Source organism: Protomyctophum bolini, assembly GCF_963924005.1.
Source record: "Protomyctophum bolini genome assembly, chromosome: 7".
NCBI lineage: Eukaryota > Metazoa > Chordata > Actinopteri > Myctophiformes > Myctophidae > Protomyctophum > Protomyctophum bolini.
The window spans coordinates 18,621,283-18,638,264 of record NC_137868.1 but is presented as its reverse complement, the minus strand read 5'-3'; the positions used below and the strand labels follow the sequence as shown (position 1 = coordinate 18,638,264).

Genomic DNA, 16,982 nt, shown 5'->3' with positions numbered 1-16,982 from the left:
ATGTTTTGGGTCCTCTGGACCAAGTAGTTCCAGAGGGGAAAAAACCTTGGGTCCAACTTATGTAGAAAATGTGTTATGGTAGGGTTATGGTATTTTCTATTATCTCCATTGTCTATCTATTATCTCCAACCTAGGTGTTTTCTTCGACCTGGATATTTCCTTCAACACCCAAATCACCAAAGTAGTCCAGTCATGTTACCATCAAATCAGAAATATCGCTAAAATTAAACCTTTTTTGTCATATGCAGACCTGGAAACCGTCATACATTCATTCATATCTTCACGACTGGATTATTGTAATTCACTAGACTCTGGTATGAGCAAAGAATATATATCTCGCCTCCAGATGGTGCAGAACTCTGCGGCTCGCCTTCTCACCAACACGAGAAAACGTGAACAAAACGTCAACGATTTTAGCTAGTCTTCACTGGCTCCCTGTATACAGAATTGATTTTAAGATTTTATTGATTACTTTTAAAGCTCTACATGGTCTAGTTCCCATTTATTTAAGAGATTTGCTGCAACCCCATAACCCTGTGCGCTCCCTTATGTCATCGGATAGGGCCCTCCTAGTTCCTCCTGCAACGCGTCTGGTCACTCGGGGTGACCAGGCCTTTGCGGCTCGGGCACCTTTGCTCTGGAACTCCCTGCCTTTGGCAGAATTAGCAGAATCAGTGCCTTCTTTTAAAACGCTTTTAAAAACACATCTGTATGCCAAGTGTTTTTCCTAAATATTGTTTTTAATTGTTTTATTGACCTGTTATTTTCTTCATGCTTTATTGTCTCTGATGTCTTGATGTTTTGTTGTTTTGATGTTTTTATGATTACTGTTTTATAACCTGTCTGTAAAGCACTTTGTAACTATATGTTTGGTGCTATACAAATAAACTTAATTCATTCATTGTATGGTTCGGATTGGGGGTAGGTGTAAGAAAGGGTTAAAAATAAACCCCATGCACATTAGTTGACCCAGGCAACAAGAATAAATCATAGCTATAGACACCATAAAGATCCTAAAAAAACAGACTGGTGGCGTCTCTACTAGTCGTCTTTGATGTTCCCAGAGCAGAGTGTGTGTGTGTGTGTGTGACAGTGTGTGTGTGAGAGAGAAAGAGAGAGAGAGAGAGTAGGAGTGCACGCTCTCTCTCTCTCTCTCTCTCTCTCTCTCTCTCTCTCTCTCTCTCTCTCTCTCTCTCTCTCTCTCTCTCTCTCTCTCTCTCTCTCTCTCTCTCTCTCTCTCTCTCTCTCTCTCTCTCTCTCTCTCTCTCTCTCTCTCTCTCTCTCTCTCTCTCACACACACACACACTATCGGTTGTTGGAAAAATAGTGGCGACAGCGGGATTCGAACGTGGGGATTTGCAGCTTAGAGTATATATTAATAGAGACGGCACCCGGAGGAAACCCTGAGGCGAAATGGACATAGTGGTTGAATTTGGTATTGCGGTTTGGAACCAAACACATGAACGTGCTGGTCCGTTGACTATCATTGCGCACGTTCATGATGACACGTGAACGCTGTTAGTCAACGGCAACGCGTTCATGTGTTTCGGTCCAATGCATCCCAGAATGCACTCTGTTCCTACCCGGAAGGAGGAGTGAAATCGCCTCATGTGCTTTTGAGCAACTTAATGCAAGTGGATGGGAGGAAAAATCCGGTGCCGTCTCTATTAATATATACTCTAAGATTTGCAGTCTAATGACCAGCTCCTACTACTAGTAGGAGGGGGCCAATCAGAGGCAGGCAGGGGTGGGTCTTGGCACAACCCTATCAGCGTTTTGAATGACGCACTTGTCACTGCACTGGTCGTCCCTTTTCAGAAGAAGGTTAATTTAGGGTCAGGTTAAGGTCAGAAGGTTAGAAGTGTAGTGGTGAGATTCAAGGTTAGGAGTTAGAAGTTGGGTTATGAATTTAGTTAGTGGAAATGTGTTGAATGTCCTCCCAAGTATAGGTCAATAGGTGTGTGTGTGTGTGTGTGTGTGTGTGTGGGGGGGGGGGGGGGATGTGTGTGTGTGTGTGTGTGTGTGTGTGTGTGTGTGTGTGTGACTGTATGCATGTGTGTTTTGTTGAGTCCTGATTAAAGACAGCTGCTTATTTGGGGCCCATGCAGGGAGAGGTACCAGTTGGCTCCACCTCTCTCTCTCTCTCTCCCCCTCTCTCTCTGTGTCTCCCAGATAGTGTTCTCCTCTGCACCTCAGTCCACATTACTGCGTTCCCATGTTCTGCATCCTTCTGATGGTCTCTCCTTATCTCCTCTCCTCCGTACTCCTCTCTTATCTCCTTCTGCCTGCTCCCTCTCTCATCTTCTGTCCTAATTATCTTTCCCTCTCTTCTCTCTCGACGTTGTGCCCACTCCCCTTTCTCCCACTTCCTTCCGTCCTTCCATCCATCCATCCATCCATCCTCCCCCTTCCCTTCTTTTTATCCTTTCACTCCACCACTCTCTCTCCTTACCATTGGCTATACTTTTATTTATTCTTTCCCCCTTGATGGACAACTTTGCAGTGGCTGTTTCGAGCTTTCACCCTGTAGCGCACACACGCATGCACGCACGTGTGCACAATAACACACACACACACACACACACACACACACACACACACACACACACACACACACACACACACACACACACACACACACACAGCTCTCCCCTCCCCATCAGTGGTTGAAGGTCAGGGCCACCAATTACAGGCCTGGGAAGGTATCATCCTGTGAAGTGAGCAGTAATCACCAAGCTTGCAGATTGTTAAACGGCACCACAAGTCCTTGCACTGTCATTACTCTGAGAGGAGAGGAGAGGAGACAGGACGGGAGGGGGGGAGCGATCCAAAGGCAGTGTAAAGGAGATGAGGGGAGAGGAGAGGGGAGGGGAATAGAGCGGGGGAGAGGAGTAAAGGATACGAGAGAGAGGGGATGGGAGAGGGAGGAAGTGAAGGGGAGTAAGGGAGAGGAGAGAGGGGATGGGAGAGGGAGGAAGTGAAGGGGAGTAAGGGAGAGGAGAGAGGGGATGGGAGAGGGAGGAAGTGAAGGGGAGTAAGGGAGAGGAGAGAGGGGATGGGAGAGGGAGGAAGTGAAGGGGAGTAAGGGAGAGGAGAGAGGGGATGGGAGAGGGAGGAAGTGAAGGGGAGTAAGGGAGAAGAGAGAGGGGATGGGAGAGGGAGGAAGTGAAGGGGAGATGAGGGGGAATAAAGGAGGGGAGAGGAGAGCCGTGGTGATGGGAGGGGAGAGACGGTGGGGGTGGGGGGGCTCGTTTACCTAAATGCATGCAGATGTGTGGATTCCAGTTAAGCCCTGGCTCTTTTGTTGAAAAGGTACACAGAGTTCTTTTATTATTTCTTTCGGTCTGGGCGTCTATCTGTTTTATATTTGTTTCACTTCAGCTTGCGAACACCTCCTTGATTCAATCTGCTGAGGTTTTATTTCAACGTGGGTTTTTTCCCTTTCTTTTTTCCCCCCTTTTTTTGCGGGGCTGCTAAGCCGAGCGGGAGTGACGTAAATGAGATGAATCATTTGTTGTTTGAATAGTTGTGGTCCTGCACTCGGATACATTTTCATTGTTTCCACGATGCAGATGTAATTAACGAACTTTAAAGAACTGAATTGTGTGTGTGTGTGTGTGTGTGTGTGTGTGTGTGTGTGTGTGTGTGTGTGTGTGTGGGATAGTCTATAAGTGTGTGCTTATGTACTGTATGTGCACGCATATGAGCCATAGGCTGTGTACATCTGTGGAACGGCTGTGAATTCATTGCGGTTGTGTTTTATGTAGGGGTATATAGATTATTCACATCTGACAGAAGAACTTCCATGCCCCACCCCTCCACCCTCTTTTGTTTTACAGCTTAGGAGTTGGGGGCCTAATCAGTCCCATCCTATATCCCATCTGGAATTTTCCAACAGGAAATTTGAGTCGATGCAAAAAATAAATAATAATGCATGTTACTAAGACAGCGCGAGACAGTTTGCATTCTTAAACGTAAAGGAAAAACACAACATACAAATGTCCACAATAAAACAGAATAACAGCTATTCAAACAGTGGAATCTCCAGAAAAGCAACCACATGCCTCCGTCATCACAGTGTTTATGATTCCCTTCGATTCATTAATGGTGATAAATGTGTATAATTTTAGATCTTTTTGTAGATTATTCAATGCCCGATAGGAACATGCTGCTTTACACAGTACCTAGATTTGTCAAAACCCAGGATTTCACAAAAGTATAGAATCCTTTGAAAATAGCAGATCTACTGTTTTGCGATGCATTGTGAGCTTGTAGATTGTCTATTTTCACATAGCCAACGTGTATAGTGAAAAGTACCTCTGAGATGTATCATGTAATAGAGTAGAAGTAAAAGTATTGAAAACTGGAAATACCCCAGTAAAGTAAAATATACCCCAACATTGTACCTAAGTAAAGAACTTGAGTAAATCAAATGTACTTGGTTACTTTCCACCACTGGCTCCATTTTGACTAAGTAAAAGTCAAATATTAATAAAGAAATTACAAAAAATGTATGCTACCAAGTTCAATATTCTGTACATAGCAACAGGAATCCCAAAAGGGGTTCCCGTCCTGAAGGGGTAAAACACCAAAAGGGGTTCCTGCCCAAAATCAGGGCCGGATTATCCATAGGCTGTTAGTGTGCACTGTGCAGCTGCCCTGGGGCACTTGGGCAATTTTTCAATTCACCACATTGATGTGCTTATCGCCTCACCTGGTGTACTGTATTTTGTTCTTACGGCCGGCCCAGGCAGAGTTGTGCTGTGCCAACTGCTGCTGAAAATATTACCTCTATACCAGAGCTGGTACAGAGGTAAACTACCAGAGATAACTACCAGAGCTGGTACAGAGGTAAACTACCAGAGATAACTACCAGAGCTGGTACAGAGGTAAACTACCAGAGATAACTACCATAGCTGGTACAGAGGTAAACTACCAGAGCTGGTACTGAGGTAAACTGGATTTTCACCCAGTGCTGTTGTAGATGCACATATACTGTACGTACGTGAAACACCTTGGGACACTTCGACACATAGACTAGGTGGGCCAGGGGGTCAAACAGGCGACATTTTGATTCCCAGATGGCCTCTCTCTCTCTCTCTCTCTCTCTCTCTCTCTCTACCCACTCTCCTACTTAACACCCGGCCCATACAATGGTGCATTTGTAGTGAAATGTAGAGATGCATCATGGTCATGGCACACTGACTGATTCAAGGCTTCATAAAATGGAGGAGGCTGCATTGCATACAATATGACACAGCCATCAATCACAGACAGAAAAGTAGCATCCAAGTTTAGTTTCTTGTCGTTGAAACTGAAGCAAGCAATCTTCACTTTGAGCTTCCTTAGTAATTGTTGAGCCATAAAGTTCATCAATCATCGTACACCTATACGTCAGAGAGCACCCTTTTAATGGATTTACCATTGGATGTGAAAATGCTAAAATCATTAAGCAATCTATCTCACGCTCCGGCCTCCACTGTCCGGCAAGGATGAGAAGGAACAGGTTTTGGAGAGATGTCTCCTACAGAAAGCCAAGATGATGTTGAGCATTTACTGTTCTTTACTTTTGATGGACAGTGAAGAAAATATGAGTGTGCAGATGTTTCAAACAGTTTGGCTGTGAGGGGGAGCCCTGCAGTCATCTCTCCCCTCCTCCCTCTCCAAATTCAAGGGTTTTTATTTGCATGGGAAACATACATTACATTGCCAATGCCAAAGCAAGTGTGAAAGAAAGACAGAAACAGAAAGACTAGAATACAGAAACGTGAAACAGAGTTGTGTTGGCAATCAAATAGACTATGTAGAAAATGTAGAAAAACTAAAATATGAAGACAAGAATTGTGCTTTTGCTGTTCAGACATAAAGATAAAGATACATGTAAGCAAAGATAACTTAATCTCTCTCTCTCTCTCTCCCCTCCCAGGAGTTTCGAAATGGTGAGCTGAAGGAAGGACAATTGATAGCCCATCACTGCCCCCTAGAGGGTAAGATGAAAAACACATTACATCTCTGGTTCGGTTTGATAAGATAAGAGCTTTATTGATCCCGCTGGGGGAATTCATGCGCCAAAGACAGTACAGCAGTTAAAAACTGATTATTGGGCAAGGACAAAAAGCGCTGTAGATACAGAATGATGGAGAGACATCAAAGTCAAGGCAACACCAACATTTAAAGAAAATTAAATACAAATAATTAAATAGGATAATATGCAACATAGTACATCAATGCACTATACTATACACCATTATACCTGGTCCCTCAGCAGTGCTTGCAGCATAGTGCAAGACAACAGTACAAAAGAACACACAGAAGCATACCATACTGCTTGTTTCTGGGCAGATGAGTGACCAACATGTGCCTCATCTTGCTGCGTTCATACTGGCACATACTAAAGATACAAAGTCAAACATACAAAGCTACACAGCATATTTGTAGCTTTGTATCTGAAGTTGAAGAAACCAACTCAATGTTTTTTGTAACTGTTGTAGCAGCTGGATGTGTCTTTGTGTCTTCATGTCGCTGGCGACCATCGAAAAGGATTGGTAGCCTGCATCTTTGTACAGTATCTGTCAGTGTGAACGCAGCATTATACATCTTCATAGCTACCGGTCTTGAGTCTATCGTTTGGGGAGGGGGGGAGGGGGGGTTTAATCATACCCTACCAAAACAAACCCCTGCTTCTCGATTAACCTACATGAGCAAGATTAAATCCCAATACCTGTACATGCTCCTGTTTCTGAAAGGCGGGTGATAGAACTACCTCATTCGGAACTTCTGATTGGCAGTCTCCTCCGAACATATTCTCAGAAGTATGTCTGGGAATCCCGTCCGAACGGACTTTCTTTCCTCTGACGTCTGAAAGAGCATATCGTCGTTGTCGGGCAGAAACCTCTTATCTCCATATTTTAACGTTAAAATGAATGTCCTACTTGATCATACTACAGCGTCACACAAAAGTAGCAGATCCACAAGCTCGAAAACGGGTTGATCTGCTACTTTTGCCGTTTCTGAATTTGAATCCTGAAAAGTAACCGTTTTGGAACATATGAGATTTCCGCCCCACAGAGACGATACATTGGCCTTTAGTTTCGTTACTGCTTCTAAATATGGGATTGGATCTATTTTCTGTGAATTGCCCAGCCCTTCGTAACCCAGGTGATGTTGTGTGTTGCCAGTGGTTCTTCCTCCAGAGAAGGCGGAGGGCTGTGAGAGCTACCTGCGGTATGTGAACTCCGAGGGCGCAGAGCTCCTTAGAGATTCCACCAAGCCTTCTGGGAAGAAACGCATAAGTCTGGATGTAAGTAGTACTAATCATAGATATATATATAAGAAAGGCTAGATGGCTCGCCCGCACTGCTGGCCAACGGAGAGCGACGTCGCCACATGGCGGCCATTTTGCTACAGGTAGCTCGCCCACTCATGACATTGTGTCTATAGGGCATGTACTTTTTAAATAACCATAACTTGCTCAATTTTTAACCGATCGGTTTGGTTTGTTATAAATGTCAGAGACGTCAGCATACTTTCATAAATAAATAACAATAAGCATCCTGAATCATAGCCACGTTGATAATGTTTGTAATAAACCAAGCTGTTTGTAAATCCGTCAAGATTTAGAAGAAGAGTATTTGTTTTTGAGCAGATAACCAGCTACCGATACCGTAAACATACCAGATGGCTGCCGGTGAATGACGCCGGAGACTCCGCCTTGCAGTCAGGGTTCCCCAATTAATTTTCCTCAAGGGCCATATTTTGACTAGGGTACCAGGCTGGGGGCCGCGTCGGCACGCGAGGTCGAGGTCTTGCCCTGAAAATAAATTTTCAGGGCAAGACCCCATTTGAAAAGGACCTCCAGTTTGACATGCAGAGGCAATTCTTCCGCGGGCCACAAGGGGCTGCGGCCCGCGGGCCGCTAATTTGGGAACCCTAGGGTAGTAATAATAATGGGATGTTTTTTGTCACTGTATTGTGTTTATATGCACATAAATTAAATTTGTCCGAACCGAACCTATGGCAACCAGGGCCTGCCCAGACAGGCTCATTAACCACTCAGCTGTGGCCGCTGTAGGGCTGTCACTGATCATGACATTTTTACTTGACGGGATGATTAGCCATCGTACAAATTGCATTTAATGATTTTAATTGTGTTTTTTGGCATTGAACATGGCACACTGGCATTTCATATTTTGATACTTTCAGAAATATTTTAAAAATAGCGGAAATAGACGATCTACAAGCTCACAACGTGTTGCATCGCAAAATATTTGAAAACATATGAGCATTTTTCAACATAGAAATGACACAAAATAATTGTGATTATCTCAATTAATTGCAATTAGGTAATTATGTAATAATTGTGACAGGCCACAAGGCACAGGCAAGTAAGAAAGCAAAACCTCCGCCATTCATTCCTGCCCACCCTCAAAGCAGAATCCTTACGGCTCCATTTTTACACTTTCAGAGTTAAATTAACTCTCCATTTTTTACTGTGCTCCACAGATTCATCTTTATGTATAGCCATAAACCATTACTATTACTGGTACTGAATTGCACCCCTGAGATGTATGCTTTCACTAGTATATTTGCTGTCAGAAGTAGGCTACTGCAAGAGCTTTAGTTCTCCCCTTGTTATAGCCATCAGAAGGCTTGAGGAAATACAAAACCACCACAAACAATAATCGATGCTAAGCCTGGAGTACTTATTTGCGCGCCAATGTCGCATGCAAAAATAGTAGATCTCCTAGTGGAGTTCCTAGAAATGGTTGAGAGTCACTGCTTTGATGTAGTGAGTGTAATAAATAGATAAAAAAGTTCCTGTATTCATCTAATGTGTTGGTTGTCCTCCTGTGTGTTCATGGTGTAATGTTGGCTTTGTAGTCACTGTGCCTCCTCTCTGTGCGAAGGGCACTTTCCTCACACCAACCCTGTTCTTGGCAGTGACGTGGTTCTGATTCTGTTTTTCTTGAATCCCGAGCCTGGTTTCGAGCGTGGCCTCGTTTCAGAGAACAGAACAGAACTACTCGGATCGGCTCTTTGATAATCATTCCCCCGGTTTTGCAAGCTGAGATGTTCTAGATCCATAAAGAGCTGTTTCTTTCTCAATCTCTGTCTCTGTCTCTCTCTCTCCCTCTTCCTGGGGTCTCCTCTATTGTAAGCGTTCTGCAATTCTCAAGGGTGTCAGTCCTCCATATCTTACATGCCTGCGAGCAGGGCCCGTGCTCCAAACGTTTATTTTTCCAATTACAGTCATGTTACAAGATACCTCTGAATCAAGGTTACTGCCAAAAAAAAGCTGTAACTGAGAATTGCGGTTAAAACCTCCTCCCCCCCCCCCCCCCCCCCGCTCTCTCTCTCTGAAAGAAGAAAGGCCAGGATGATCGGTAGGACATCTTAATCTACAGTATATACTTTTGAGCAAATCTAGTCACTAGAGCATCAGCGTTCTGAATCACCTGCTGTCATCTGAAAGGAAGGGCAAGCACTTAGTACCTGAGGGAAGTTTGTGGTGGTGGGTGTGACAGCCCACTCACCCTGTTACAATGGAAGTTAGTGGTGAGACAGAAGAGGTCCAGCCTCTCTACCATGTCAGTAATTTGTCAAAATGTGAACAAATAATATCACATTGCTGACGAGCAGAATAATACCATGTACCTCCATATTTCAACTTTGTATTTATTTCCCCCCGTAAATTATTGTTGTCTATGTCTTCTAGATCTGCTATTTGGGTTCATTTTGAAATGTTTGGAAAACGTTTTTTTTTTAAGTGAAAGTGGTCTGTCTGTCTGTCTGTCTGTGGGTTTTTAGAAATATTTGACCATTGGAAGGTATTTGCAAAAGCTTGTTGTGACTACATAATAACTACATTGGATCCGCTGGAACACAGGTTACTTTTCCATTTTCCAAAAGTTAACTGTTTTGGACATACAAGGTTCGCCGTGTTTTGCTGCCCTCTGCTGTCTTGAGCTTGACCTTACAAGACTTGTTCTCGGCAGCACATAGTGTGGTTGTGCACATTTTACTTGTAACAGAGACATACAGAACAATCTAATCAATAACAGACATTTATACAATATATATACAATTTACGACGTACTACTAGATAACTAATTTAACAAAAAAACTACGTGGGTGCTGTAAATAGGACCTGCTACAACTCAACTAATTGACGGTAATACACGTTTGTTAAACACATTAACTGATGTGACCGTGTCCACACAGGACTTGGAATGCGATGTCTCCGTAGAGGATGACAACAGACAGGAGTGGATCTTCACCCTCTATGACTTTGACAACAGTGGCAAAGTCACGAAAGAGGTAATCGCTCAAGACAGATTCACACACACACACACACACACACACACACACACACACACACACACAAAGAAAAATAAATATACAGAATAAATATATCGTCTCTGTTGGGTGGAAACCTCATATGTCCAAAACTGTTATTTTTCTGGATTCACTGTTGCTATCAAAATAGCAAAAGCAGATCTAACAAGCTCAAAATGCATCGCAAACTGTTGATACTTTTGTGTGAAGCTGTAGTGTGATCAGGTAGGGGGGAGGCTAGAATATGGAGATAAGAGTTATATGCCCGACAGCAACGATATATTTTTAACTGAATGGGCTGCCAGATTGTGAAAGAGGTAATAGGTAATAGAGGTAATGTTCCTTACTATCAAGTGGCTCTCCAACTGGTGTGCCATGAGACAAGTACAGGTGTGCCTTGGGATTTTGTGACAACCACCTGTTTGCAACTGCATTACAAAAAGCTACAAATTATTTCTTAATTTTGCTACAGTACTTGGTGACAAATTCTATACCCTAAAGAATATATGCAACCACTTTGGGCATGTCATTATAAGCATTTTTTTTAAGTAAGCAAAGTTTGCAAAAGTAGAAAACATTGCTGATCTACAAGCTCATAACATTTGTTGCATCTTGTTGTGAGTTGTAGATCTGTTATTTTCACCATTTTTCATAATACAGGTGTACCTCAAGGTCTCACGCTCATCTCATGCCAAAATAGGCATTTTCTTCCTGAAGTCACATGGTTTTGTGACTTAGGCCAAAAGATATTGCCACTTTAAGTCATTAAAAAATATATATATATATTCACTGGGGCGTCCTGGTTAGTGCACAAATCCCATAATTGTGTCATCATGGGCGTCCTGGTTTGTGCACAAATCCCATAATTGTGTCATCATGGTTTTTTTCTTAGACGGTGTGGTGGGTTCTTCAGCCATTCTTCTCATTTTCCTCGCTTAGCCTCGTTTGACGTTCCACTGGTAATGATTTCCTCACGGTGTTATTTTGAGGGGTGCACACCGCTCAGAGCCCTGACGTCACATCATTTGGAGCGACGCCTACACGGAAGGGTTGACTCCAACTTTTAGACCAGTTCAGCCCATGCGTAAATCCAGGCTTTCATTTTCCGCGCAGACGAAATGAAAGCCTGGGTATCGAGGCTAATGGGGGTTTGAATCAGGAGAAAGAAGCTGAAATGGTCCTTGAAAGATGTTTTTGTTACAAAGTTTCAGTACAAAACACTGTTTTCCCTGCTTTTTCAGGACATGTCCAGTCTGATGCACACCATCTATGATGTGGTGGACGCCTCCGTCAATCACTCCTGTCACAAGAGCAAGACGCTCCGCGTCAAACTGACTGTCACCCCTGAGCCCAGGACCCGCCGGAGGGACACTGTTTCAGGTCAGAGACATTTCAAAGACTTCCTCCAGCATTTTTGGTGTTCCTCAACGGTTTGATGTTCTCGATCGATTCTAAGTTCAAGGTTCAAGGTTGTTGTCCAGCTCTTAAATTGCCACTTCACCCCTTGTGCAATCAGATCTCATGTTTAGGACACAAGAAACACTATTCCTGGCGTTTGGGTTTGTGTAATATGTGTTTGTAGATATTATAGTCATGACACCATCTTCATGACCAAAATTTGTCATGAATATGTGGTCTCATTTGCTTCCTGGGCTACAAGCATAGACTGTAAAACATATGGACAAAGCGTTCCGCGGGTCTAACATGAACTTAAAATGAAGCCTGTCAGTCCTTGCAATGGAAGTCGCCATCTTTCAAGATCCGTTTTGGCCCAGTTCAGGCCAGCTGGCCCATTGGCTGGCCCAGACAACGAGGCGGGACTTCCCCCCTTCTTCTTCGTTGGTTTTTATTTTGACTCGAGTGGGAGGGGGATCCCGTTCATAGACTGTAACGGTAGCCACGCCCCTCAGAACATGCGCGACTTTAGGGTCATTTTTTTTATAAATGGGACCATAATTTTCCAAAAAGAATATTATGACATTAGAAATGAGACTTTAAACTAGTGACTGGAAGCAAAAAGTATTCATGACCATGTTTATTAAGGTAATACAGTCTAGGTGAAGTTGGGCCCAAATACATGGACTTCTATGGGGCTATGGGTTTTTTTGAGCCCAATGACAGCGCCACAACAGGCCATTATATGAACTTTCATTTCCTTAGTGGCTTCACAAAATATCCGTCTGACTGCCCCCCTGGCTACAAGTCACACACCCCACGCAGTCTCTCCCCTCTCCACAAGGAGGGGCAGTTGTAGAAATTCAGCAATCCAGTCAAACCCTAGTCAAAAACACAAACTTCATTATTTTTCTGGCCATAGGGTGCAATACAAATACTATTAACATTGAGTGACTGCAGTTTCTTCCAGTGGTGAAATACTGTATTTTGGGGCTCTCAAGTGGCACAGGGCTCAAGTTCCTGCCCACCACAAATATTCTCTTCTGGGGGGTCCCTGGCATAAAACATTTTAAATGGGGGTCCGCGGCCAAATACATATCATTTTTGGGGGTCCTTGGCTCGAAAAAGGTTGAGAACTCAAATGAGTGTTCCAAGAAGCACAGCTGGCCATGTTCGGAGGGGGGGGGGGGGAAACCATACGTTGCTGTTCATGACGGTGTAGTGCAGTCAGCTGTTAGTGTCTAGATTCATACTTCTTGCTGATCAGACCTGGTCTCCTCCCTCTTAAGATTTCTTCATAGTGTGGACTTCCCAGTCTTATTATGAATCCAGATCCACTTTGTATAGGCCTGGCCTACAAGTTGCTTGTGGGTTGTACAGTGGGGATATCCGTGTGTTTGTTACAGTATGTGGGTCTGTCTAGTGTCTATTAAAAGGTATCTTTGCACATCTCTGTTCAGAGCGTGAGTTGGGACGCTGTCACCAGGAGGAGGGGCGCTCAGCGGACAAACGTCTCTCGTCTCATGTCAGGTTAGCAGCACACAAATAATGAGTACTTTTACTTTGCTACAACATTATGATGCCAATACTTTTGGACTTTAAATCAAGTACATTTTGAATTCCAGACCTTTTACTTTTTTAACAGAGTAATTCTACATTTCAATATTGATACTTTTACTTAAGTAAAACAATTGAGTACTTTCCCCCACCACTGCAGTTCAGTCAGTGTTAAATAATGCTTGTGATTGTGATGGACTCATCAGCAGGGGACAGAGCAGTGAGACGCCTGCAGCCGACGGCCAACATTACTGTGTTGACGAGAACACAGAGAGGAGGAATCATTATCTGGACCTGGCTGGTATAGAGAACTACACCTCCCGGTTTGATGGTGTGTACACGCACGCACGCACGCACGCACGCGAGCACACACACACACACACACATTTGAATTATTTTATTTGGTCCACACTTTAAAAGGAAAATGCATCAGGACACAAACAGTATGGGTGCAGTAATGTTACAATCACAAGCCTATGACACGTGTTTGGAATCATGATACAGCATGCAAGAATGTCACTCAGCAGCGTCTCTGATAGCCATATTCGTTCACACGGCGGTGCTCAGGACTAGGCTTAGTCTCATATGGTGGCATAGACAGTACAACAGGGACAGTACAACACCTCGCAAGTCCATCTTATGGATACTCCAAGCTGTCGAGAGTTCGAAACGCTCCCACAAACGCTCCCACGCTGTGGACATGTCCCAGGCTGGTCCATCAGAGAGAAAGCAGTCTCACACCGCCGCCCGGTGACAACACGCGGCGTCCGCTTGCCGTAGGGAAGTTGCCGACTCACCGGGTCTCTCCCGGTGACGCTGCACCCTCCACACCCCACAGCCGCTCTCATGGGCCTGGAAGTCCACACACCGCTGCCCCGATGGCGGACCGACACACCGCGGGGAAGTCACCGGGTCCACTGCCTCTCCTCCCGGCACCTGTTGTTCACGGGAGGGACCTAACAGGCAGCGTGGTCGCCGGTAGTAGACTACGTGGCTGGGTACATCTTGACGCGGTATCCTGACACACAGCCACCGCCACAGGAGTTGCAAAAGTTCCAAAAGCTGTACCCACTACATTAACGATCGTAGTTAGAACGGGTGCGGTTGTTAGATGTTAAAGAACAACTTGCAAAGTTGGCGTCCACCGGCGTTTCCACCGTGCCGCCATTGCTGCGCGTGCGCACACACACACACACACACACACACACACACACACACATTACATACATTACATTACATACAATTTATATAGCACTTTTCAAGGTACTCATAGTTAACTAGTTCAAAAGGTTACAAACTTAAAACTAAGGGAACAGTCTTACAGTCTTAACCACCACGAGCAGACACGCCATGTCAATTTAAGGCAAAAATTGCCGATCTAGAAGCTCAATGCGTTGTGAGCTTGTAGATCAAATTACATCAAGTCGTACTACAAAGTATAAATCATGCGTCTTTCTTATCATCCGTTGATAAATCACAGATCTGTGTTCTCACCTGTCTTCCAGGAACCACCTCTCCGCTGCCCACTCAGGAGGCCCAGGTTCGGACCTCGCAGTCCCAATCCCAGGCTCAGTCCCAGGCCCAAAACCATGCCCAGTCCCAGAGCCGCTCTCGCTCCCATGAGACCGAGCCCCATGTGGCCCACCAGCGCCGCTCGCAGGTCATCGCGGACAACTACAACTACAACCCGGCCGAGTCCCGAGGCAAGGGCATCCAGTTCCTCAAGTCCCCCAAGGGAACGCACAAAGGAGGCGCGGGGAATGGAGGAGGAGGCGGCAAATCGGGTAAATGTCACGGCTACTACCCGGCTCTGCAGTCGGCGGCGCTGCACGGGGCCAACTCTGGGGGCCAGGACGTGTACCACCTCCCCCACCAGGGCCAGGCCACCGGCCATCACCAACACCCACTGCAGTACAGCCACAGCAAACGCCTGAGGGCCAAAGCCAGAGAGGCCTCGTCGCCCTCCAAAGTCCCCATGTCCTCTCCCTCCCACCCCCACCCCCAGCAGCATCAGCAGGCCCCTCAGGGGGCCTCTGCCCTGTCGGGCATGGATAGAGAGCAGGTGGTCTCGGGTCCGCCCGGCGGGGGTAGCCCCGGGTTTGTGGTCCCCCTGGTCCAACGGCACGAGCATCATCACCACCACGAACACCACCACCACCACCATTACCACCACTACCACCAGACATGATACAGTACAGGACCAACCACCGCCGCAACACCAGTCTGAAGGACTTTACCTCAACACCCGTGGGAATGTTACCATGTCTGTCCAGGATCTATTCTTTTCATTATACCCACTCCTCCAGTAGTCCTATTCTGCCTAAGCTATCCTGATGTACACAGACATTAGACATGCTGGGGGGCAGGGGGGGTTGGCACGCAGTATGGCTGCCAATGGTATACGATATGCCTCGTATGGCTGGGTATACGATATATGCCTTTAGACAGTTTCTCTGTAGCTATCGGTGTCTTTATGAAAAGCATAGCATCACAGTTTGATCCGAATTTGTTTGTTGATGAGACTTTTTCTGCCGGACTGCTCGGCTCATTGCTCGTCCTCCGAAAGGGACACCGTTCGGGGACGATGAAGACCAGAGGCCGTTTGATGTTTTCCAACTTTTCTGTGCTGTCGGTTTGACGTGTTTGACCCTAGAAGCTATGTGATAAGAGTGGAGTGGAATTTGTTGTTCTGCGTGTGTGTATGTGTACGTGCGGATGTGTGTGTGTGTGTGTGTGTGTGTGTGTGTGTGTGTGTGTGTGACCTTTCTAAGCCGTGGATCTCAGGTGTAACGGTGCTGCTGCTCTCGGGACGTTGTTCACAAGGAGCCCCCTGCCCCGCTGTGTGGACTTGAGGGCGTCTCTCCTGTCTGAGGAGAAACAAAATCACCACTGCCAGTTTTTAATGCAAAAATATCTCGCTATTATGTATAAAAATCTATATGTAACACATTTTACTGTATAATTATACTGTGTATGCATATTTTCATCATGGATTCTAATTATGCATATATGTATTTTGTCTTTTATATATTGTAATAAACCATATAGATCATATTACTTGGTAATATTACTGGTAGTAACACGTTTTATTTTATTTTTGTTGAAACTTAAAATAGGACCTCAGAGAACAAGATTGATAGAGAGCCTGTATTCCGCATAATGGGGTACTACTGCCACCCTGTGGCAAGAAGTAGAATAGACCATAGGAATAGACTCACGTTGCAAGACGTCTACTGCCAACACAGGTGCAAATAATCATTTGAAGATCAAAAAACATCTCGGAGCGGAAATATGCCACGTGACCTCCTTGCACGTCCTTTTGAGCCCAGTCATTCATGTTATGCTAGAAAGTACAAGTTATAACTGCAAAGAAAGGTAGGCATTGCCTAGGCCTACTGCCTACAAGTCTGAAACTCACGTTTTTCGTACTAGTAGGCTTTATTTATTATTGTGAAGATTGTTAAGGTGTTTACTGGTTTCGCTTCCCACCATCATTACGCTATTGTTGTCTCGTGGTTAATTAGTTAGCGCACAGTCTATCTGAGGGCGGAGAGAGCTTTCCCTTCCCTGACCCTGCATGGCCATCATCGTGCTCTGACCGTCGAAAATATCAGAAAGCTCCTCACGTTGAGAGCTCGCCAGGTCAGTCTGCTGATATTTTATACCCGCCGTGGTCGTTGGGAACTTAGTTGGGA

The 16,982-nt window shown here is 45.0% G+C and overlaps 1 protein-coding gene across 4 annotated transcripts in view; it reads left to right on the top strand.

The window, feature by feature from the left end:
• Positions 1–16,337, top strand: part of nkd2b (NKD inhibitor of WNT signaling pathway 2b) — a 47,958-nt gene extending 31,621 nt beyond the window's left edge. Inside the window, exons 4-10 of one of the 4 annotated variants that reach the window (XM_080767846.1) lie at positions 5,927–5,987; positions 7,179–7,300; positions 10,222–10,317; positions 11,577–11,715; positions 13,191–13,260; positions 13,497–13,618; positions 14,793–16,337. In XM_080767846.1, the coding sequence (XP_080623972.1) occupies positions 5,927–5,987; positions 7,179–7,300; positions 10,222–10,317; positions 11,577–11,715; positions 13,191–13,260; positions 13,497–13,618; positions 14,793–15,475 (1,293 nt within the window). In that variant the 3' untranslated portion in view covers positions 15,476–16,337. Of the gene's footprint in view, positions 1–5,926; positions 5,988–7,178; positions 7,301–10,221; positions 10,318–11,576; positions 11,716–13,190; positions 13,261–13,493; positions 13,619–14,792 lie in introns of all 4 variants that reach the window. The other 3 variants (XM_080767845.1, XM_080767847.1, XM_080767848.1) reach the window with 3 other exon arrangements.
• The last annotated feature ends 645 nt before the right edge of the window (positions 16,338–16,982 follow it).